At 35.9% G+C, this 27,298-nt stretch overlaps 2 protein-coding genes across 3 annotated transcripts in view; one reads left to right on the top strand and one right to left on the bottom strand.

The window, feature by feature from the left end:
* LOC136831375 (focadhesin) overlaps positions 1-27,298 on the bottom strand; it is a 459,396-nt gene that overhangs the window by 287,295 nt on the left and 144,803 nt on the right. The window lies entirely within an intron of this gene.
* Positions 9,243-25,622, top strand: LOC136831092 (uncharacterized). Its single transcript, XM_067091042.1, has 4 exons — positions 9,243-9,430; positions 15,356-15,558; positions 21,953-22,197; positions 25,500-25,622. Exons 1-4 carry the CDS (start codon positions 9,243-9,245, stop codon positions 25,620-25,622), a joined length of 759 nt encoding a protein of 252 aa, XP_066947143.1.

Genomic DNA, 27,298 nt, shown 5'->3' with positions numbered 1-27,298 from the left:
AGAGAGAGAGAGAGAGAGAGAGAGAGAGAGAGAGAGAGAGAGAGAGAGAGAGAGAGCATCAAACGAAGTTCGGAAATCACACTGACTGAGGATGCAATGGAATTTCCACTGGGTTTCATACAAGCTATCAAATTATTAAGAGATTGCCTTGTTGTCTGATGAAAACAACTTGCCGGTTCGTAAGCCGATCAGGAATGTCAGTAAAATGAAAAGCTGACAGGCTTTTTCATTTGAAAGGATACAAACACGTAAAAGGACAGATAATTTCAGAACTTTATATATATATATATATATATATATATATATATATATATATATGTATATTATATATATATATATATATATATATATATATATATATATATATATATATATATATATATATATATATATATATATCTTCTGTTCACACTCACCAGTTCAATGTTCAATAATGATAGCAATAAAGTCTATAAGCTTCTTGGTCGAGGTATCGGCAAGGATTAGAATCCTACGCAGGAAGGACAATTTTTTTTTATTAATTGCCTCTCAGATTTCAAGGCTCTCAGTAACCAAAAAGATATTTATATTTATATATACATATATATATATATATATATATATATATATATATATATATATATATATATATATATATATATATATATATATATATATACATACATATATATTTGTGCGCTCGCTTTTTGCAGGAGGAGGGCAGGGTGTAAATTGTTTGCAGTATTGATGATAAATATAACCATTAGCTTAAAAACGGTTTTACCACCGATGTACAAGACCGAGCTTATCGCAGCACTTTTTATACAAGAACCTGCATTACCGAGAGATCAGAGCAGAGACAGAACTAATGAAAGAATAATATGACTGACGCAAGAATTTTTATAGCCAACTCTGCGCTGCGCAGCCTTATAGTGTTGGGAGACGTTCATCCTTAGTTTCCTTATTTTACATTATGAAAAAACAGTACTTACTGAAGACCTGTTATCTTACATCCTTTCATACCATTCAATATAAAGCAGATGAACATAATGATCATATGAGACACAATATGTATGAATGGATAACCAGGAAACGTTATCATCAAGACGGTTACCAATCTATTCAAAGGAAATATATCAGAGATCAATCATAATAGATTATTTTATATTTTCATGGGTATACTTACATGCAATTCTACTGCATTTACCTCATTCTAAATAACACTAACCACAAGGTCCAATTGCGTCAGTCTTTAAAGTGATTGTGTCCACAATCGGGTTACAGAGTATAGTTCAGTATGTAACAATTTATGATATGTCTTAACTTTTTGCAAATCCTATCTCGCAAACTCAGACTGAAGCATTTCGTGGTAGGAAAAATACATTATAGTCCCACTACATAGCGCAAAATCTTCAGGTTTTTCAACTCAGAAACAATAAAAAATAAACACTCATTAATTCACCTCTACCCATATTTACTTGACTGAAATTGTAATCATCGCATTACACGGTTCAACGAATGTTTACTTATGGAACAGTGTTTCAGTTCTCTCCAAGCTTCTGTTTTTTTTTCTAAACAGGCAACATTGTTCTACAAATGAGTATTGGGTTGCCAGTCCCCCTACCTTTACTTTTGAAATACTGTGTAACTGTATGTCAAGGTATTGGCAAGATCTACACAAAAGTTATGGCCAATTTGCCACAGGAATTGTATTATCATAAAGAGACTTAAAACCATGTACAGGAGACTAATTAACAGTGGTATGACTGACTTTCTAGCACTAACGGAAACCCAGCAACCAAGGTCATCAACGCTAAATAAACTGACCTGCAACTGTGAAAAGAGGCTCTGCTGGCGGTTTGAGTCTAGTTTCCAATAATTTTCACAAGTATGATTTGCTGTTGTAGAAATAGTCGTAGGCCTTTGTCAAGAAGTCATCAGAGGTCAAGCTTTATATAGTAGAGTGTGTCATTAAAATTTGTTGTTGGCCTTTGTCAAAAATTCATGTGCACAGGCAATATGTATTAGAATGTGTCATACAGTGGATTTAGATAACTTCAAAGATGCTGATTCCAAATCTGGGGATGGAATTCTCTGTTATCAATTCAGCCTTTAAAAAGACTAAAAACAAACAGGGCTAATTCATCAACAATGAAGACTAGCTTTCTTTTTAATTGTGATAATGGATCTAAGACTTTTTCTACGTTCTTGGGACGGTGCGTTTACAGGTATTAACCGGAAGAAAAGAACTAAAATGAAAACCAAACGATTATCAAAGCGCAGTGTTTAGATAGAGGTTTAGTATATGATCACGAGAGAGTACCTTACGGAAAAAGAAAACTTCAGCTTCAAGGATAAGGAGTTTATGAGCGAGTCTGCTGCTACTAGGCTTATTATCTGTCAAAAAAATAAGTCAGATCAGCTAAACTTGTCATATTTCTCCAGACTGCTAGAGACATTCTGAATGCAGCTGAATATTAAAAAAAAAGTTAGCATTGCTTTTGCTAATGTAATAAATTTAATAGCTACTGAAGGGAATTGCTGCTTTGCAGTAAATAATAATGAAATAATTCATAATAATTAATTGAGTATTTAATTAATAATAATTAAATACGCAGCTAGTGACGGTGCCGGTGAGCTATTTTACACAACTATATTATTTTTTGTGAATAAAAGTACATTTATAAATATGTGATATTAATAGTTAAGTAGATGTGTTATCTAAGCTAAAACTCAGCCTCAGCTTGTTCCTTATTCATTTCAGGAATTACATTGATTCATAGTAAACAATACCGTTTATGCTAAAACTTATACATATTTAATACAGCTTATGTAATTATTATAAGAATTTATAAAAAAAAAACTGTATTTCAGTCATTAAGATAAACAGCTTTCATGAAAGTTTTCCTTCAGTTTCTCATAAAAAGCAGTGAAGAGTCCGCAGCAATATCAACTCCCTTTCACAATCAGAAAGAAAATTATGTGGTTCACTGTATTCGATTTGGGGGCCATTTCGAGAGCTAAAATCGAGATAGAGAATCTCACCTCAGATTTGAAATCTGTACCCTTGAACTGTCCTAAATCCATTGGATGTCACAATATACAATGAAAAGACTGAACACTTAAAAATGGCTCAATTCCTATTTTGAGCACTGACTCAAAAATGTACTTCAAACTAAGTGGAGGAAATGATGGGGAAACCACAGAAACTTCAGATATTAATCAGTGGTACTTCACATAATAAAAACAATAAAAGTAATAATTTCTTGTTACGAAATGCCAAGGGCACTAATCATGGTAACGTCTATAATTTTAGAGAAAATTTATATCAAACATGAAAACTTACGCTCTGGCTGATTTCATTGCTAAGATATGTGCACACATTCCCAGACACAACAGATGATGAAACCGTTACTCAAATCCACTAAGCAGATTAAAAAAGGGTGAAACTTCTCAACTACCTTAGATTGAAAACTTCCTAACACGGAAATTTAATTGATACATATAATCAATCATCGTTCATCCAACCCTAAAGCGAATGAGGAAAATGTCTCGACCACAAAGAATCGAGAAATATCCATAACTATTATCAAAGGTAAGTGAAGGGAAATTCTTAACGCCAAATAAAGACAATGAATGTCTCAGCTCCTACAAAATATGGAAGAACTTTTCAGCCCCTGTGAAGAACGAAACTTACACTTCACAATAGAAATAACGAATCCCCTGCAGAAGATAATGCAATTCTAAAAATCCAAAGAGCGACGCAGACCCACCAGAGAAGTGAGCAATTGAAATACTCATCAACAATTCGAGATGAGAGAAGCGTAACAGTTGCACTAAAATCAATATATAAGCCGTTACTTTACCTAAGGGAAGTGGAGGGGAGGAACAAAGATAAGTCTCATACGTCATCAGCTGCATACGGTTGCATGCACATTTACATACAGAGTTCAGTTTCACACGTACTCTAGTGCATATAATTATGCTTATTTGCAAATCATAAAGAATCCTAAATATCCACTGATCGATCTGTTTATTTTCCCAATTAATCAACAGTATGCGGTTACATAAATTCATGCAATCGATTTATTGTTTTCAAAAGCACTACAGTGTATGCAGATACATATCAGTCAAATGATCGATTCATTTGTCTATCAAAAAACAGGTGTCAAAGAACTCGATAATAAGTGAAATTAAAAATCCGGTTTTTGGTTAACGTTTCGTTACGAAGACAATAAAATCAGCAGGTAACATTACTTTTCGGGGGACAGCTGTCACCCTCATCTGTCTGCGGAAAGGAAAATCATCACTTTGAATTATAAAAATTCCCACTTTGCTATGGTATCTTTTTGAACACACGTACTTAAGTCGTATACTCTTAACTTCCCTTCAAAGGTTATACATACATACATACATACATATATATATATATATATATATATATATATATATATATATATATATATATATATATATATATATATATATATATTTACGTATTCTTCTTACAGGAAAGTTGGGGATAGGGTCTACTTAGCAAGTCTTTTTTGGGATGAGGTTGCTGGCCACATTATATTCTTAACCTTGGTTGCAACCCACCAAGTTAATAAAATCACCCCAACACATAATCAGTGCTTCGATTACTAGAGACAACAGATTTAACACAAAGCAGGCCAAAGCTTCTCTACCGTGGTGAGGCACGGATGGTACCACTGGGTGTATGTACACACACACACACATATATATATAATACACACACACACACACACATATACATATATATATATATATATATATATATATATATATATATATATATATATACGCATAAATTATGCCATTCCCAACAAAATGACGAGTTTCGGCAGGATTTAAAAGCTGTTTCTACATAATGAAATCCTTTTCTTATAGAAGTAATCGACAAATGCCAACATTTCATAATGTCTGACATTATAAAATACTGGCTTTTCATAAATCGTCAATGAAATACACAGTTTACATGAAAACCAACACATAAAAGAACTCTGTATCGGAGTGGACAGATCTCTAAGCTTCCATTCCTAATAGACAGGCTCAAACAGGGTTCATAGGCTGATGTGGAAGAATAGTTTTTCATTCTTTTCATATTCCAGAGGTCATGTGTCATGAGTTTCAATGCAAAACGCGTGAAAATAAACGGAAAACAAAAAGTTAACACTTCAATGTACGGACGCTACATTTACCTATATTCTACACCACGAAATGTCGCACAAACTTCCGCAACGTCAAAATTACAGATGAACAAATATGCTGAAATGCGTTAGAGGGTAAACCGCACACATACAGTGTGCATAAGGTTCATGTTTGGGTAGATTTCCACCATAAATTGGCCCTTACTAAAGAAGAATAGAGACAACAGACAACAATAAAATCTAACATTCATCATGACTTCCTGAGCATTCGGTTTCTCATCATTCATCGAAGCCCATTTTTCATTATGCATCTCAGCTGCAGGCAGCTGCAATACCACTGAAATAGACGCGGCAATGATGATTGTCTTTGGCAACATTGAACGCAGTAATGATTTTCTTTAGCAACACTAACGTAGATCCTGCTTTGGTGATTCTCTCCGGTTCGTAATAACAGCCACATGATAATTCACTATACATTCAATTGAAAACAGATTACCAATGTATCATTTCTTTAGAGTGTTAAATTGCATTGCAGTATACTTGTCTTTTTTTGGCCATGTCTATCTTTATTCAAGTGGGAAGTTTTTACCTCATTTTGGCTTTTATATATGTGGTCATTATTTCTGTTTATTCGGCTCTGTCTGTCCTTTTTGTTTGAAGGTGACTTTTTTGTTTATTTCTGATTTTTAATCGCCAATCATTGCTCTTTTTTTTTTTTTTTAATTGAATGTGACTTTCTCAGTTTTGTTTTATATTATCTATTTCTTGCTCTTTATTAACTGAATGTTATTTTTCTCTTAATTAAAACTGCTTCCCTTACAGTGGATTAAAAACCTTCAGCCTATGCTTAAAGGCTTTTGGTATATTCCTCACTCTCAGCTTCAACTTCCCACACTTTGAGGTCCACCAAACCAATCCCCCCCTTCCCCCATTTCCAAACTCTCTCTCTCTCTCTCTCTCAAACACACACACACACACACACACGTCCTCTCGATTCTCAGCTTTAAGTCTAGTCTAGACATCTTGCAGAGAGATCCTTTCTTTATCCTTGCTCGTCCGCTCTCTCTCTCTCTCTCTCTCTCTCTCTCTCTCTCTCTCTCTCTCTCTCTCTCTCTCTCTCTCTCTCTCTTTGTTCTTTGTCTTTATCATACCATTCCTGACCTATATAAAACGACGAGAACAACTGGCGAGAAGAACAGAGGCAGATTTAGCTGATGTCAAGAATTATATTTTCAATGTTTCCGCCACGATAAGTACAATAGAGATCACACTGTACACAGGATACTGTTTACTGGAGACCACTGTGCATTGAAACTTGTACAATTGAAACATCTGTTTGATATGAATTTGTGCAATGAGAACCACTGTTCACAGGAATTTGTAGAGCAGATACCACAATATGCAGAAGCTTGTATAACAAAGACAAATGCAGGATACTGCGTAATAGGAACCAGCCTACTTAAAAACTGGGGGAATTTTTGCCATAGCACTTTTCTTCCTGAACAAGAAGGGGAGAATTTGTGGAACTAACACTTGTAAGAATAAAAGACAATCAACAAAGAAAAGTACAAGTTTCAAAGTTACCATGATAAATTCTGTTAGAAAGAAAGAAGAGGAATTAAATACGTCCATATTACATTAATACAGAGAAAGCAAGTATACAGCATTTGTATTCTTAGAATGCCATCTATATTAGACTACATAGGAAAATTTTCTAAAGTTTGCCTTTGTGTGTGCATTTGTCTGTGTAAAAGAGAGAGAGAGAGAGAGAGAGAGAGAGAGAGAGAGAGAGAGAGAGAGAGAGAGAGAGAGAGAGAGAGAGAGAGCAGTTTACAAAACGATCACTGAAATTCAGTAAAAAGCACCTACACGTTTGAGCAGGTAAGTTAAATCACATAATAGATTAATATCTTAAGCTTAGAATACGACACCTGGTATGCCGCACTACTTACACTAGATGAAGCATCATATACCACTTAGCGCTTTATAGACAAAATAAGGAAGATATTCTCTGTCTTTTGGAAACATGAACGTAGAACACGAATGCAAATCACGCGCAGTTTAATCAAATTTATGTCAGAACAACTTCAGAAATAATAGAGGTAAAACCAAAAGCATAACAGCAGCCTTATATAGTGCATAAAGACAGTAATCTTTTCCTACACAAAATGAAGTCATCTCCCTGTAGCCCATGAATATACACAAATCATTCTTTAAGAGTTTGCATTACAAGCACACACATCACACACACACACATATATATATATATATATATATATATATATATATATATATATATATATATATATATATATATATATATATATATATATATATATATATATATATATATATGTGTGTGTATATATAATATAAATATTATATATATATATATATATTGTTATGAACCACTTTTTGGTTCAGCAGGTTCTTAAATACAAACAAAGTTACAGGACTGGAATGACTGGCAGAAATTGAGGCAAACAAAGGAGGAAGGAGCTGAACAGAAACAAAAAAATTACCTTAAACTAATTTATTATAACAAAGTTATATACATTATATACAAATGAGTCCAGGTTTGGCATTAAATAAATCACAATTAGAGTCAGTCAAAAGCAAAAATAAATGTAGCTGAAACTGAGTTTCTCTACCAAAAAGCAGTAACATCAATAACAATGAATAAACATAATGATCGCTTTAACTTAGTCAACAATAAAATACAAATCAACAAACACTTCAGCTACATCACATAACCAAGTAATTTCGTTACAAATAAACAACAGGCAGCATACATTACAAATAAACAACAGGCAGCATAAATAATAGGAAAGCACAGCTTGCAACATAATTAACAATAAACAACATAAACAACATACTAAAGCAGCATACACAAATGCACACTAAGGGTAGCACAATACAAAAAAAAACAGACTATCTCCACAGAGACGTCGAGACAGACCCAGCTGTCAAAGAGGATGAAGATGCTTCAGACGAACTCCGTGAAATCATCGAAGCAGCCAGTGACTGCAAACAGGAACACATCAACACACAGATGATCACGGCAGAAACGTCGAGACAGCCAATCTGCTGTCAAACAGGAGACCAATTCCTCAGATGACTACGATTTAGTCATCCAGCCATCCTCTGCTACCACATCCAACAGGTAACATGATACCTGCTGCAAACATAAAGACTCCTTGCTGCTATGCTGCTGAGACCTGACTTCGCTGCCATACCAAACCTGACTGCCACTGTCAGAGACAGCGCGACAGACGTCAACTTTCCTTCAAAGAAAAATAAAAAAAAAAGTAAGGAGGCAACAACCCACCAAGGGAACAATCGGCAAGCGATTGTCCCAACAGAAATACTAAACCTCACACCTCTTACCTAACAGAAAAAAAAATATTTTTTTTTTTTTTTTTACACACACACTCTCTCTCTCTCTCTCGCTCTCTCTCCTCCAGTGCCGTCACAACCCTGCCAGATAAAACAGAACCGATCCTGTCACGATTAGCCAAATGTTATGAACCACTTTTGGTTCAGCAGGTTCTTAAATACAAACAAAGTTGGGACTGGAATGACTGGCAGAAATTGAGGCAAACAAAGGAGGAAGGAGCTGAACAGAAACAAAAAAATTACCTTAAACTAATTTATTATAACAAAGTTATATACATTATATACAAATTAGTCCAGGTTTGGCATTAAATAAATCACAATTAACAGAGTCAGTCAAAAGCAAAAATAAATGTAGCTGAAACTGAGTTTCTCTACCAAAAGCAGTAACATCAATAACAATGAATAAACATAATGATCGCTTTAACTTAGTCAACAATAAAATACAAATCAACAAACACTTCAGCTACATCACATAACCAAGTAATTACGTTACAAATAAACAACAGGCAGCATACATTACAAATAAACAACAGGCAGCATAAATAATAGGAAAGCACAGCTTGCAACATAATTAACAATAAACAACATAAACAACATACTAAAGCAGCATACACAAATGCACACTAAGGGTAGCACAATACAAAAAAAACAGACTATCTCCACAGAGGCGTGAGACAGACCCAGCTGTCAAAGAGGATGAAGATACTTCAGGCGAACTCCGTGAAATCATCGAAGCAGCCAGTGACTGCAAACAGGAACACATCCAACACACAGATGATCACGGCAGAAACGTCGAGACAGCCAATCTGCTGTCAAACAGGAACCAATTCCTCAGATGACTACGATTTAGTCATCCAGCCATCCTCTGCTACCACATCCAACAGGTAACATGATACCTGCTGCAAACATAAAGACTCCTTGCTGCTATGCTGCTGAGACCTGACTCGCTGCCATACCAAACCTGACTGCCACTGTCAGAGACAACGCGACAGACGTCAACTTTCCTTCAAAGAAAAAAAAAAAAAAAAGTAAGGAGGCAACAACCCACCAAGGGAACAATCGGCAAACGATTGTCCCAACAGAAGTACTAAACCTCACACCTCCTTACCTAACAGAAAAAAAAAATATTTTTTTTTTTTTACACTTCACACACACTCTCTCTCTCTCTCTCGCTCTCTCTCCTCCAGTGCCGTCACAACCCTGCCAGATAAAACAGAACCGATCCTGTCACGGTCGCCAAATGTTATGAACCACTTTTGGTTCAGCAGGTTCTTAAATACAAACAAAGTTACGGGACTGGAATGACTGGCAGAAATTGAGGCAAACAAAGGAGGAAGGAGCTGAACGAAACAAAAAAATTACCTTAAACTAATTTATTATAACAAAGTTATATACATTATATACAAATGAGTCCAGGTTTGGCATTAAATAAATCACAATTAACAGAGTCAGTCAAAAGCAAAAATAAATGTAGCTGAAACTGAGTTTCTCTACCAAAAAGCAGTAACATCAATAACAATGAATAAACATAATGATAAAGCTTTAACTTAGTCAACAATAAAATACAAATCAACAAACACTTCAGCTACATCACATAACCAAGTAATTACGTTACAAATAAACAACAGGCAGCATACATTACAAATAAACAACAGGCAGCATAAATAATAGGAAAGCACAGCTTGCAACATAATTAACAATAAACAACATAAACAACATACTAAAGCAGCATACACAAATGCACACTAAGGGTAGCACAATACAAAAAAAAACAGACTATCTCCACAGAGACGTCGAGACAGACCCAGCTGTCAAAGAGGATGAAGATACTTCAGACGAACTCCGTGAAATCATCGAAGCAGCCAGTGACTGCAAACAGGAACACATCCAACACACAGATGATCACGGCAGAAACGTCGAGACAGCCAATCTGCTGTCAAACAGGAACCAATTCCTCAGATGACTACGATTTAGTCATCCAGCCATCCTCTGCTACCACATCCAACAGGTAACATGATACCTGCTGCAAACATAAAGACTCCTTGCTGCTATATGCTGAGACCTGACTCGCTGCCATACCAAACCTGACTGCCACTGTCAGAGACAACGCGACAGGCGTCAACTTTCCTTCAAAGAAAAAAAAAAAAAAGTAAGGAGGCAACAACCCACCAAGGGAACAATCGGCAAGCGATTGTCCCAACAGAAGTACTAAACCTCACAATATACAAATATAAATAAATTATATATATACATACGTATATACATATATATACGTATGTATGTAAAAACACACATAGTCTCATATATATATATATATATATATATATATATATATATATATATATATATATATATGTATATATATATATGTGTGTGTATATATATATATATATATATATATATATATATATATATATATATATATATATATATATATATATATGTGTGTGTGTATATATATATATATATATATATATATATATATATATATATATATATATATATATATATATATATATATATATATGTATATATATATATATATATATGTGTATGTGTGTGTGTGTATATATATATATATATATATATATATATATATATATATATATATATATATATAATGAGACTATCTCTAACTGTACCATCGAACTTCCTCTGTAGAGACTGAATCAAGAATCTTATATAAAGAACCGAATTCGGCTTACGTCCTTAATCCTTAATTTCAAAGATGATAACCATATTAGACAAAACACTTATTCAAACCAAAAAGATAAAAGAGACATTCATTTGCACACTTGCCTCAAGGATTATTCTATTTCATAACAAAAGCCACCCGCTGCGGTCCTAAGACCAACATGCATTAGGATAAGGGGCTGTGTAACCTTGAAGAGGTGCAGTGGCTGAAAGCTACCAAAAAACTGCTCGGAAGGGAGATTAGTAGTCCCGAAAGCACTTGACAGGCCTAGCAAGCCGGAGAGCGTTTACTAAATAGCTCAAGAAACGCACGACCCGCGTCAGGACGGACTCTGTATTTGAAGATATGGAGGGAATTCCTGAGGCAGAACGACCGACAAGCTTGATGGGTTCCCTGGCGTCTGGTGAGAAAGTGAGAACAAAAGCCACACTGACTTAAATTCGATTAGACCAATAAATTTCGATTATCTGATCTTGAAGAATCCGAACCGAACCAAATCCAAAGTAAAATATCAAGGCAAGGACCTAAACACGTGCACTGTAAATGCAGATGGAAAGGTGAGGAACAGGCACACCACATTTATAAGAAAAATCTGATGCCTCAGTTTGATGAGATTGCAAGCCATAATGAATACTGCATATAAAGAGAAATTTTCATAAAAATGCAAATATAAAAAAAACTTGGTATTTTTAAAAATTTGTTATCCTAACTAAAATATTTTAACTTGAGACCTTATAAATCTTATTAATCTTGAGTTATAATTGATTATACAGCTAATTTTAAGGGTATTTTTACGATGTCAGCAGAGATCCATTAGAATAAAAAATAATGGTAAGTATTTGAAGGCTGAGTCTTTAAAATTTCACTTGTACTGAAAGAAAACCATATAAGGCGTCGCAATCAACCCGTACTGAATAAAACAGCTACGATAAAAAGGATTGAAAACTCAAAATATCCATGATTTTCATGAAATTAAAAAGAATACACGTGAATGCTATTCTACATAAAAAAAATTTTGAATCACATACATGTGCACCACTGAAGAAGGCTGAGAATTCCCCGCTCTGGAAGTGAGTGACACAATAGACTGACTTCCTTACAGCAGGTAGCTTTCAGCAATCAAATAATAAACGGTGAACCAAACAAAATTTATCAGAAATGGCAACAGACTTCCAAACACCAGCTAGATGTTATATTTTTTGAGTGAGGTCCCACTACAAATGCAGAGGCTAATAAGACAGGATACCAAACGCCTTCTTCTAGCCCAGTCCAAAGGAAAGAAGAAAAGAACAGGTAAGGGTAACAAATGGGGCTCGGCTTAAAAGAAGCGATAGAGCTGGCTCCTCCTAAATGGTGGCAGCTGGCGCCAGAGAGGGCCAAAATCAGAAAATGAGTTCCAAAGATTGGCACTGTTTAAACTACTCTAAGTAAGTATACCTTAGTTTAACCAGACCACTGAGCTGATTAACAGCTCTCCTAGGGCTGGCCCGAAGTTTATTTTACGTGGTTAAGAACTAATTGGTTACCTAGCAGCTTATTGGGGAATCCGAACCACATTATAGCGAGAAATGAATCTCTATCACCAGAAATAAATTCCTCTAATCCTTCATTGGCCGGTCGGAGAATCGAACGCGGGGCCAGCAGACTGCTAGCTGAGAACGGTACCTACCCGTCCAATGAGGAACTTTAAACTACTCTAGATCCTTCGCATATTTACAGGCTGAAATTCTAGTTTTGACAGTTACTGCATACATGACAAATCACAGCACAACTGTGTTCATACTTGACAAATGAGGAATATTTTTAATTTCAAAGGAGTTGACAGTTGATATGTCTGGTAATTGTAGATGAACTTTGAACCATCAGAAGTATTTTGGCTGTGGTGTAAATAAGGAGGAGAAATCAAAGGGCTATAATGCTGAGACGGTATAACGACCCGGTTTTCCTCGCCGTCAGCCTATCGTCATCGAGTGCTAGAAAAGCTCTATTTCATTTCATTTTTGGATTTTCAAGATATCAGAGGAAATAGTATCACAAATCACTATGAAACTGAGAAGTCTGAAGAGTAATATCTGGCTGCAGAATTTCCATAATCCTGTTGATATATCCTTACAAATATATACAAAATAATTTCAAGATAGGTAATTTCCTCTCTAGGAGATGAGGCCAAAGAAAGCGCGAGGAAACGATCACTGCCAGATTGATACTTTTAGTGCGAATTCAAACATGATATACCATACAGAAATATTCCACAATATCAGCCACTTGTTATGCCTACACAAAAGGCTCATCAGCAATATGTCCAGCCGACTTACACATACACAAACTGTGTTCTTCAGCCTTTCTCTTGTATGCAGTCTTTTCTACCTCATCTCTAACATTCTCTTCACATAACCAACCTCAGAATACTGTGGCCCCTTTTTTCTACTATGATAACCTTTTATGTATCGCTCCATTCCTTACCTTCTCAATCATTCCTACTCCACATTTACCACAAAAAAAACAATGCATATCAACAGCTATAACTTTCTCTTTAATTCGGCATCCGTACTTCAACTCCGTTTATTAACTAGAACATCGCTCTCTCCATATGTTCAAAGCTCTGGTTGGCTCCAATGAACACTCATTCAGTTCCAGTTTCCTTGCATGCACCCTGAAACCTTCCCTGCATCCCTTATTCTTCGACTGACCTCTCATTTTATCCTGCCAGCAAATAATAAATATACCATCGTATACCAATGGGGCTTCCATTGACTCTCACCTCCTTACTTGCTCACATTCACTTGGCATCGAGACGGCAAGATACAACCCTAGGAATGCTTTTTACTGCTCCCATGAACTCATTACACACAAATTTTGGATAAACGTTACATACACATGCACACACACATTATCTATTATTTATATATAAATTACAGTATACATATATGTACATATATATACTGTATATAAATATACATATATATATATATATATAGATATAAATATATATATATATATATATATATATATATATATATATATATATATATATATATATATATACATACAGACAGTATATATAAACCACACCCACACGCATGGCCTTTCATTTGAGAGACCAGGGTTCGATCCCAATGTGAATCAGAAATTTATTTCAGTGAAACAATGCTCATGTGTTAATTAGTGCCATCATATTCACACTGAAGGGGTAATTCGAATGCAATGCCACCAACTGACTCCCTGGTGTGTCGGGAAGCTTGGTAAAATTCGCCGGTATGCTAGGCGGCAGCCTGCCCAGGAAAAACCTTAGGTACAGAAGTACTTAGGTTCCAGCTTCTTTTACTATTTTGTGGGTCAATTGGTACCGCCCTGGCCTTCCACATATATAACATATATATCACAAATATAATGCCACAAATTGTAGTTTAATATCAAATTCACTACACCTCGGGAATATCTTACACCCGAAGGGAATCATAATTGCTACGTTCGTTACCGGCAAGATTCGAGCCGTTGCCTGGTTTGGAAACAAAGATAGACTAGTAACTCTGACCACTCAGCCATCATCATAATTTCCCTTGGGTATAAGACATTCCCGAGTTGTACTGAATATCTGAGAATATCAAATAGTCACGCAAGTATTATTATTATTATTATTATTATTATTATTATTATTATTCAGATCATGAACCCTATTCATATGGGACATGCCCACAGGGGCCACTGACTTGAAATTCAAGCTTCCAAAGAATATGGTGTTCATTAGAAAGAAGTAGCAGAAGGTAATGGGAAATACAAAAAAGAAGATATAAGTTATTAGAAAAAAAATAGATCAAATTATAAGTAAATTGTGACAAAAAATTAATGTGTATATATATATATATATATATATATATATATATATATATATATATATATATATATATATATATATATATATATATATATATATATATATATATATATACATATACATAATGTATATATAGACATTAATAACCCATTAACACCGATTTCAAAACATTAAAGGCCTAAAAGTGTACAAGGACATACAGAGGAATAAACAGACCATGTCCGGAACCAAAAGGTCAGAATAACCGAGAATATACCAAGGCCCATGTCAGGCCCACAGAGCCTCGACTCAGGGCCCACAAAGACAGAGGAAGGAGGGCGAGGCGTGGCTTTGGGTGCTGAACGAACGGGTTGGTCACCTTGGACTTCGTTGGTTACTCTTTAAGCTGGAAAATGGGGAAGTGGACGGCGTTTGGAGAGAAGGCCGCACAAGGAGGCAGCAGAGGAAGGCGCAGGAGGAAAAGTCAAAGAAGGCAAGCGAGGGTGTGTATTAACATTTATGGGAAGAGCAATCCCCGACATCCAAAAAACAGAACGCCTGATAGATATATGGGAAAAAGCTAACGAGTGAATTCAGATACGTCCAATGAGGAATGATAACGAAGATACAGAGAAGTGAATATAAATAATGGGAAAAAACAGGAACACCGGTTAAAACGGGGAGAAATAAAACGTATGCGTGAGTGACGTAGATATCCCATGATTGAAAACGAAGAATGTGGTAAAAATCAAAAGACAAATCGCAAGAATGAGGAAACACGTGAAAAAGAGAAAGAGCACAAGGATAGGGGAATGAGGAACAGAGACAGAAGAAGGTTAAAAACATGGTAAACCAGGAAAAAAATTATTTCGAAAGCAGTATTAGAGGCAGGCGATGGAGAAAAGGGTGAAATGTTAAGTGAGATAAGACGAGATAGAAGGAAAAACATAGAGAAAAAGAAGAAAGAAAAGTAAATATGTAGAAGAATGGGGTGTGTAGAGAAGGGGGAGAAGGATAGGCAATGGAATGTACAGAGAAAGAAGTTAGAGAAAAAAAGGAAAGTAAAAACAGAAACTAAATAGAAAAAAAATGTAGAAGAAACGGCTACTTGGAAAAACGGCGGAGCAAAGAGGGAACAGGAAAACCGACAGAGAAAAGGCGACAGAGAAGAGTGGCAGAAGGAAAGGTGATAGAGAAAACGAAGGAGGGAGAAATGATGGAAAGAAGAAAGTAGAAGGAAGGAAAGGTGCAACGATCGAAAGGAGAAGACTAAACGAGGAGAGAGGGCAAAAAGGCCATGTGAGAACGACTGAAACGAAAGAATGTAACATGAAAAAAGGCGAATGAAACGAAGGGTAAAGATGGGGCGAAAGGAAAAATACGTTAGACGAATAAATAAAAGGGGTCAGCAAGGGAAAAGCAATAATAAAGGAGGAGAGGAACCGTATGTGAACGGGGGAGGGGAAAAGGGCAAGGAAGGAAGGAAGGCAATGCTAAAGAAATAAAAAGAGACGACATAAGAAAGGAATAGGAATAGAAAGGAAGAGAAAAGGGGCATGAAAAGAAAAGGTAAGCTCCAGGGAAATCGAAGAGGACGACTGAACTGGGAAAGAGAACTGAATTCAGGATTAAGAAGACGAGAGAGAGAGAGAGAGAGAGAGAGAGAGAGAGAGAGAGAGAGAGAGCACTGTGAAGGGGAGAAAAAGGAGGAGGAGGAGGAAAATAACCACAAACCGAGAAGGCATGGTTAAGAAAAAACACTACAAGACTTTTAATGACCGAGGCATGCAGGAACTGTTGCAATAAAACGTGATCCATTCTTTGCCGAAAAATCATAGTATTTGAAAACTCATATTAAGACATACACAAAGCTCCCTAAGAAGCCGATTTTCCTTTAAAAACTCCATATGAGAGCAGATTTTCCCTGAAAAAAAAAAAAAACTACCAGATGTACTGTACGTCCATTGATATAATTACAAACACACACGCATACATAAATATTATATAGATACATGTGGGTACGTAAGAAGTGGTAGTATTTGCAATCTTTTAATGTTATCTAAATTATTATACTTTTGTGTGTATAAATGAACACACACACATATATATACAGTATATCTATATCTATCTGTACACACACACACACATATATATATATATATATATATATATATATATATATATATATTACATACATATATATATATATATATATATATATATATATATATATATATATATATATATATATATATATATATATATATATATATATATATATATATATATATATATGCACTCAACGAACACTGCAGTCACTTGAAAATTAACCTTGAAGCTCACAAAAAATATTGATCTGTGCGGATGTGCGCGCGTTGTGGGACTGGGAGGGGGTTAGGAGGGCATGAGAAAAGGAATATGGTCTGAAATGTTCTGCACTGAAGTGAAGCACATCGAACAGAATATTTACCAGCCATCTGCAACATGTTCCCTTCTCTTTCTCTCCACTAGAACGATCTGTTCCGCTGGAATTATGAGAGAGAGAGAGAGAGAGAGAGAGAGAGAGAGAGAGAGAGAGAGAGAGAGAGAGAGGATGGGGAGGGAGAGGAGGAAGAAGGAGGTACTGACGGTAATCTCTTCGGCTGAAACGTAAAATTTTACTTAGGCAAAACACAGCTAATATTTTCGCTTCATTATTTTAAAAGTCAATAAGAAAGGCAGCACCAATACTTTATCATTTTTCACTATTCATAATTGTCAAATGTTCTTATGGGACCAGCCAATAGCGGGATCCGCTTACTTTGTAGGGCTCTAAAAAACAGTAAGTACATTTGTGTAAAACAAAGGAAGAGAGACCAAGAAAGCAGAAGGCTTACAAAACACTTACACGTTTGTGTCATGCAACCAATGAAATGAGCCATTAAAAGCCCTTAAATCTCTGTGCACGCTGCTTAGAGGAGCGTCAAATTAGTTATCATTAAGAGCCCCGACTTCTTTTGTTCTCAGGCAACCACAAGCACCACTGCTGCCTCTTAAAGGGAAATATACAATCCACTGATAAAAGATCTTCTTTTAATCGTTGTTTCCTTTCGTAAGGATTGCAAAATAATTTCTCTAGTTTCCAGCTGCCAGAAAGCTTCTGCTTCTGTTCAACGATGACTTTTAATTCATCTCCACATCAGTTTCAACATGTCACAGTTGAGTGTACGTTCCTTATCAAATAAAATCTCATTTTTATTTCACCATACCATACACACCTTACATTCTTCTAAATATAAAATATTTTCTTTCACAAAAACATTAGTTTGTGTTAAAAACAATTTGCTCCAATTTATGTCAAAATCTAAGTTTTTTTTTACTTAGTTTTAGAATTTGTATCGGTTTTCGTCAATGGGTTTCATCATCTCATCGCTCTGGGGAATGCTTCAGCTACAAATGACCCAACTAAGATCTGCTCTATTTACGACAGGGTCTTTTCACTGGTTTCAAAACACATTGCGTAATGTGACTCCTTTTCATGTGTCTAAGAATATCAGTATTGCTCAAGCATCTGTGCCAGAAACAACTATAACGAACGTTAAAGTCACTTACCATGAAGGTGCAGTTAAAGTAAATGAAAATATTGCGCCTAGGAATTATATACGTATTCTAAAACGTTTTAAGGACAGACAAACACACACACACATATATTATATGCATATAAAATGCATGTATTTGAAAATAATCTGCTTTTATTATTAATGGTACTGAAATAAAAGATCCTTTATTAGTCTTTCCGTTGTTTGAATACATGAGCGAGTATTTATGATTTATTAAGAATAGAATCTGAAAGAGGGCAGGTGCAAGAACGTGCCACACACAAATTGCTGTGGTCAGTTTGAAAACGCCATAATATCTTGTTCACCCACGTTCTACAAGGAATGATTCTGGCAAACTTTTCGTTTCTTTTACGAGGTTTCTACTACTAATAAAACTCTTGTAGTTTGAAGCCTTCTAACCGTAGTTTTAATATTACCAATGATTAAGTCTTCGGAGTTTAGCAGTGTATTTGGATTATTAGTCTATTCTCTGATTACGAATATAACTACTAAAAGGTCGGATTAAGGGACTCGTATGAGCTTTCACCGCACTTTTGGTAATTTCTGGTAAATGAGAGTCAGGGGTCACTTTCTCGACATTTGTTAGTTCTACATGGCATGACACTATGACAAGCTAACCAACCACTGCAGCCATGACTTTACATTTCCCTTTTGCATTAGGAATTTTAGGATCTTATCGCCACCTTCCTGACCCAGTGCCTTCCGGACTAATGTGAGCCATGTCAGTGCCTGTTCCTTTTCCAAACCCAAGCCCTGTACGGACGGGGTGCTGCCCGTTGGATGGCACTGTCTACACTCTAAATGGTAGGTACTACGGGATCTTAGCAATTCCCTTTAGCTCCCAGATGCTTTGCTTGCATCCTTGCTCCAATTTTCCACGTAATATTTAAGAAAAAAAAATCCACTGAGCTAACCCTACGAAAGTTTCGGACTCCTCTCTACCGTAGCTTTAAGATTCAACTGGTGTAAAATTTGCAGATATCCTTACTTTAGCACTTTAAGGACTTTGAAAACAGTCATACAGCAGAACTTAAAAATATTCCCTAACAGAGCCTAAAAATATTCCTACTGCAGAACTTGATATTATCCATGCTGCAGAATTTAAAAATATTCAATTTTAATTTTTAATTATTATTATTATTATTATTATTATCATTCAGAAGATGAAAACTATTCATATGGAACAAGCCCACAGGGGCCACTGACTTATGAAAAAGAAAAAATAAATTAATAAATAGATAAAAATGCATCAGAATGCAAGGCGAATAGTATTAGGGTAGTAATGCATTGCATCTTTGCTTGAACGTTTGAAGTTCCAATTGCACGACATCCTCTGGGAGGCTGTTCCACAGTCCAATTAACGGTGTGAGGAATAAAGGACCTCTGGAACTGAGAAGTTCGACAACGATGCACATTATCGTATACACAATGAACAGAGGTAAACTGTATTAGGAAATTATCCCATAAACACATAATGTTTGAGCTCAAAAATCGCAGAACGCTGTTTAAGTACACTAGACATTTCTGAGTATAAAGAGAAACTACTGGTATACCAGAGCACTTCACCAGAGCAGAAAGATCCTCTGATATCGCTTAGTACATGAAAACGATTTGGGTGAATGATGTTCATTTTTAACCGTGGTGTACATCAAAACCACATTACAGACCAAGGTTTATTAATTTTTTTTACATTATGATCTACTGGTGCTAGAGACAGAGTGGGCATTCACCTGAAGACGAAGAGAAGTATGTGAGCAAAAAATCAAAAGGTCTCGACACATCTTGCTATCATTTCCCTTATTTACGTTGTGAAAATCAGTTATCCCCAAATTGAGCCATTACGTATTTTTTCTCTACTGTCATCTTTTGGAATCGTTCCCCTACCTATGTTACCCCTGAATCTTACAATGTCCCATCTTTCAACTGTCAGGCCCATCATCTCTTTCTGACGTCAGGTCAGGGTTTCTATCCTCCTGTATTTTCTTGTTTTTCGGAACTGTGTTGCAAAGAACTGGTTTTCCAGGGCATTGTTTGAAGACTTAAAATGAAGTACGGCGCTATACCTGCTTCACTATCGGAAAAATTTAATTACGCTGTTTAAGAGGTCATTTTTAGAAAAGGTTCAGTCATTTTTAAAGGTCTTGTAATACACATGTATGCTCATGCTGCCACTTAAATTTTTAACATTTCAGAAAAAAATGGCAATACTTGTTAACGTGATCATCCAGGTGCAATACAAGTACAACACAAGCAATATTCTATTATTAAGCAAAATAAATGCATTTTATTATAATTATATTATAACACAAACATCCACCGAACGTTTCTTGTGGTATCTCACCCACGAAGTTAGCGGAGGTTCCATTGTTGGTTAGGTTACTTTTTAAGTCTATGTTTGTAAGCAGGATCACGCAAAAAGTTGTGCGTTGATTTTACGAAAATTTTACCAAAAGGTGGCCCATTAGATCACAAACGAGTGATTAGATTCTGAGAAAGACAGGAATGTATTTTTTGGGGAGATGGGACCTCTTTTCATAACGAGCCGAGACAACGAGTACAGGCAATATATAATCAAGCAAGCTACGATACATCAAAAACCTCCCAGGCCCGCATCGACGCAGAATTCGTTTTTAATAGGTCGCGGCTTATGATGAATTGGGGAAGGAAGGTTGGGTTAGGTGCACCGATGGTCTGGCAGAGGTTTGCGGTCTGTGAACGCTCGTTTCCAATAATGACAGCAGTGTCTGGAGCCACTATCACTGTAGATGGAGCTGAGTAGGCTCCAGGAATATTTTTTTATAAACTTTATATTCCAAAACGACAAACTATTGTTGCTATTCCGATTTCAGTGTTGCAGTTATTACTGATTAAAAAATATTTGCATAATAATTCAAACCGACGTTGTTGTAACAAACAAACTATATGGAATATCATGATCATTAAAAGGAAACGTCTGGAAACAGAAAACTGCATCTCAGTTCCGTCACTTCCCTGCTCTGGCAACAGACGAAACTTTATTATAAAATAATCAAAATACCGCAAAAACGCCGGAAATAATCAACAGCTTCAAAAATGAGAAGAGCAACGATAATGACGGTTCAATAAAAAGGAAGGAAGAAGCAAAGGCAGCAAAACAGAAAATCAAGGCAAGAGTCAGTGCTTCCGAAGTTCAAAGGGAGAAAACAGACGTAATCAATACAACCGTTGACGTGTTAATTAGAATATCAGTTTAATGGCACGATGGTAATTATCGGAGACATCTTGCCAGAATGCTAACTATGTCACTGTGTTGCGAAAGGGGTTGATGGGGAGGGAGAGGGAGAGGGAGAGGGAGAGGGAGAGGGAGAGGGAGAGGGAGGGGGAGGGGGAGGTGGAGGGGGAGGGCCAGAGGAGAGGAAGAGGGTGAGGGAAACGGACGGGGGAGGGATATCAGCAAACGGTATCTATGCACCTCTGAATGGACACCCTCTCTCTGGCACCACCACCACCACCACCACCTCCGCCGCCGCCGCAGCACCAGCTGTCGAGTCGACCATGTTGGAAGTGAGATCAGTCTATAAACAACTATCGAGCACGAAAGAGTTGGGGCAAATGTAATTTACACTGTATGAATGCACGTACCTACGCACGTGTAACATTAATAATGGAGGACACACCAATGTATGAATAAATAAAAATACACAAGTTAATTCTGACCTAAGAGACGACCTATTGCTAGTAAGTAATAGTTGCTTCCTTACTATAAAGACAAGTGCCTGTAAGTTTATATGTACAGGTGATCAAATGACTAAAACGTGGTAGTTATTTCCTTACGAAAAAGGCATAAGCATCTTTGTCTGTCTGCACTAAACCAACGCTACAAGAGAAACATAGTTATGCTTGTAAAAAAACATAACAATGAAATAACAATGAAAGAAAATTTATGCATTAGTAAAATACAAAGTCAGGTTGACATATACAGTAAGTCGACCCCAACAAGTATTTGCAAGTTAAAAAAAAAGTATACGAGCCAATGTACACGCACTTGAAAGGCGCATATTAACAAATGATTATGCATTTACAACGGTTTATCTATGCATTTTATTCTCAGTCAAAATTACATTTATAAATATTTTAGAATAAATATTTTAGAATGGAAGGGAAGAATACGTTAGGAGCATAAACAGTAGGTAATGAAAAACGGAAAACGTTTGGGTAACGTCTGTGATGATGAAGTGTTCACTTCTGAAGTGAAAAGAAAAACTATTCAAGACGACAACTGCGAGTGAAAAGAAGTGTAACGAAAGGGGATTCATGAAAGTCAAAAGAAGGAAAATATTCCTCTATGGATGTAAAGCAAATAAATCAATTAACTTGCAGGCGGCCCTGAGGTACCAATTTACAAGGACTGGTGAATTCAGAAACAAGGCGAGCAAGGCACATAAGAGAAGGCAACAGCAATGGAAGGAAATCTGGAATGGCCCAAGAATGACAGTGGGAAACAAATGCATAGTTTTCTATGAAGTGGAGTTTGGTATTTGAGTAATGAAATTAAATTGAACAGCAGTTCTCACTGAAAACGAAAAGGTTCAAATTTCAACAGGTCCATCTCAAGAGGGTATGTGAGCTGCAGACCTCGAATACCAAGTACACTACTAGCAACAGCGAGTGATAATAACACTTTGTAGGAGAAAGGACTGAATTAGATGTGTTCCAGCCATTATAACAGACTGGATAATGGCTTTGAGATAAAATTGTAAGCGTAATTTGGCTACCAGCAGGAAAGTGGTAGGAACATAAAAGTGTGAAGGCTGTGAAGGCGTGTATTACAAAACTTCCAGATGGAAACGAGAGTAACATTATCTAAAAAGGTATCGATCAATAACAATAAGAGCTGCATGTATGTGTATATATTTACACACACACACACACACACACACACATATATATATATATATATATATATATATATATATATATATATATATATATATATATATATATATATATATATATAGATATAGATATGTAATATACACATATGTATGTATATATATATATATATATATATATATATATATATATATATATAATATATAATATGATATAGGATATACATAATCTTAATTATATATATGAAACATATATATATATATATATATATATATATATATATATATATATATATATATATATGAATGAACTTTCTATAGTTGTCACCGATATGGATAACTAGTGACACTGCAGCTCAGAATTATCGTGTGAACCGGAATGCATGAGAGAAATATATTTAATAAATTTTGTGTCATTCATTCCATTCGTTTGTACACCTTTATCTGCTATTATTTAACGCATTCTATTCTTATTCACTGCCGATACGAACAAAAAAAAAAAATTCTATACAGAGAATGAATATAAGCCATGTCGAATTTTCACGCACGGTCTTTTGTTGCTGTGTCAGGAATCTATTCACATATTAAATGAACAGCGAAGCCCCTTACAACCGGCAGCTGCTTCAACGACACCAAAAGGAAAAAGAAAATATGATACATGAAATGGTGCAATCATTTAGTCTGTGGTAAAAATAGCTGAAATGACAATCGGCATATTTATCACCCTAAAATACGCTGTTCGAATGGTTGCAACGGAATCTCTATCAGGCAGGAACTAGCTCACCGACTACTGACTTTTTCGGGCTCTACAGTAGTGTGACACAGCCGCTTACATCCTTTTCCCAGGGCCTGGTACACATTTTTAAGCAAAGACTTTTTGGGGATGTGTTTTCAACCCCCATACTTGTTTACGAGCGATGGTATCACACAGTGGGCCTTGCTACGTAATCATTTCGTTTTTGGCAATCGTTTAAACAAAGGAATAACAACCTAGTAAAGTTTTCCGATTTATGTCGTCAAACAGTAACGTCTTATCGCACCAACAGCATTGATGAAAATCTTTTCATTCTGGAAAACATCGGAAATTTCAAGACTATTCATATCAATACTTAACATTAATGACGATGGAGACAAAACAACTACGACAGCCTAAAAATTAACATTTCATCAATCGTCTTAAAAATGAACAAACAACAAGAGCAATAACAGTGAAAAACAGTAACTTGACTTTTGTTATTGCCCAAATGCGTCCCTCTCAAACCTCCTCAGTTCTTACTTGGCCCTTACTACACTCCTCAACGAGATTTCTAAGAAATCCTTCCCTCGACAACTTTCTAAGAGATGTCTTGTGGGCAGAAAAATAATAGGAGATATATAACCTCCGTTTAACTTTGTCGCCGAGTTAAAAATAATTCGACGACAGCAAAGAAATGATTGATTGATCTACGGTTACTAAACTGCCGTCACAACATCTAGATTACTGACGCCGTAATAAAATTAAATAGGAAACTTAAAAAAATAATCTAAAAGGAGTTTCATGTTACATATATATATATATATATATATATATATATATATATATATATATATATATATATATATATATATATATATATATATATATCTGTAAATTTATATATGCAACACATAACATTATACTGCATATGTATATGATTTAAAGTCTGAGGAGGCCTGCCTCACTAACAAAGCAATACAACTGCTATATATTACAATCCTCCCCAAGAATTGTAGCAGGGATAAAATGTTTTTCTTTGTCATGCCTCCGAGAAAAGAACCTATGTCTCAGATTCCAAAGACTGGGACATTCGACCAGCAAATGTCTCACAATCATGGGGACAATATTATTGTCGTTGCAGAATGGAGGATTTTCACCTGACTTCAAGAAACCATAAGCGAGTCTTATGTCCAAAACTTAACCTGCACAACATTGTTTCTAGTCTCCTCGGCATATAGGGACATGACCAAAGAGATGCTGATGATGTAATACTACACATCTTTTGGTTTGTTACAAACCTATATGGTAGTAGGCATCTCCTGGGTTCTGGGGATGTGACTGCTGACTTAGCAAGTTGTTAAGCTTGCTCATTTCCAAGAACCCCAAATGGGAAGGCACCCAGCAAAAACTGACTTCTTTACCTCTTCTTTTCATTAAGAACAGCCATTCCATAATCTCTAAAATTGTTGGGTGTAAAGGGTTAAAAGATTCCAAATGCTGAAGGGCATTTCTTGAGTCGCAATACATGGTAAAACTATTTCCATACAGTTAGAATTTCTTTTAAGGCCTTTAAAACATAATGCAGTTCTGCTGTAAAAATAGATGCAACAGATGATACTCTCCTGCTTCTTTCTACATCAGGAAAGACCACTCCAAAGCTGACGCCAGCAAGACTTTGAGCCGTGTGTGAAAACTGTAACCGAGTTATCGTGTTGGGATGAATGATCTAAAAATACTGATTTTATTTCCTCACTCGACATTTTTGCTGTTGTTGAATTAAAATATCTACCACATTTTACCTCTGGCAGGTTCCAAGGGGGTTACTAAATACCTCACTAGTCAAGTCGCTGTCCTGGGATGTTTCATTGACGGGTTATACATTTCACTCTAAAAGCAAATGGTTGTGGTTGTTTGGGGTGATTTTCAAAAACTGCCAATGCCTTTCATTTCTGATGCAAATGCTGGTTAAGGACTTAGGGAGCCTCTGAAATCTGTACCAGCTCCAAATCAGCAGACATTGGTAATATGGATCCAGAGGCATCTCACCAACATCTATAAGCGTGCTCTCAGAGGGAGATGATTTAAATGCTCCTGTAGTCAATATCACTCCTCAATGATGAACTGAAGTAAGCATTTTAAGGCTATTATGCTTTGCTGAGGTGTGCACTTCACAACTACAGTATATGTTAATTTTGGAAAAACTAATGCTTTGTGTAGTCTCGATCTGCACCCCATGAGGTGAGGGACAGAACTTTCAGGACATTAATTGATTTTAAGCATTTTGTCTTAATATATTTCAGGTGTGGAATCCAAGTCAGCTTGCTATCAAAAATCAGTCCAAGAAACTTGTTTCACCAATACATGGGATTCTCTGCCTATTATAATGATGTGGCTCTGTGATAAGTATATTTTCTGAAAATTTAATATGTTTTCTGTAAATTTTGATATATTTCCTATTCTATTTGTCATGTGTTGTGTGTAGTAATGCTGTTTATTGAAATACCAAGTGTCAGATCTTAAAAGGGTTAGTTTGACTGCGTGATTTTAGAGATAAGATACATTTTTCTGTTAGAGTCATGTTTGCACAGCTGGTAGGCTAATGTTTACCCAGGTGTCAGGTGTTCAACAAGGGTATAACCCCCTCTTTTTCGAAGGATTGTGCCCAAACCACTTAAGCTGTCATCAAAAGAGAGATGAGGTGACAGGTCTACATAATATTTGTGATGACAGGTTTAGATAACAGTGATTGGCTCCAAAAGCTTGTTGTTTGAACAAGTGTGCTGGCAGGAAATCCCCTGTCAATTAAACAGATATGAGATGACAGGTTAAAGAGCCCTCTTTGACCCTTGTGGCTTTTCCCTTCTCCAGGGAAATTTCCATTGTTATTTATTTCCCCTTCAGGGAAGATTCCCAGGGTGTTTCCCAAAAATGTCTTAGTGGCAACATAGGTCACTTCTCATAGCAGTATTTGGGAAGCTGGTCATTAGCCTGTTAGAGATCATTTAAGTTGGTCAGAATCTCTCTCTCTCTCTTTCTT

The sequence above is a fragment of the Macrobrachium rosenbergii genome, chromosome 48 (genome assembly GCF_040412425.1).
Source record: "Macrobrachium rosenbergii isolate ZJJX-2024 chromosome 48, ASM4041242v1, whole genome shotgun sequence".
Taxonomy (NCBI): domain Eukaryota; kingdom Metazoa; phylum Arthropoda; class Malacostraca; order Decapoda; family Palaemonidae; genus Macrobrachium; species Macrobrachium rosenbergii.
The sequence above is the reverse complement of the archived record's forward strand: the minus strand, read 5'-3'. Positions and strand labels throughout refer to the sequence as shown.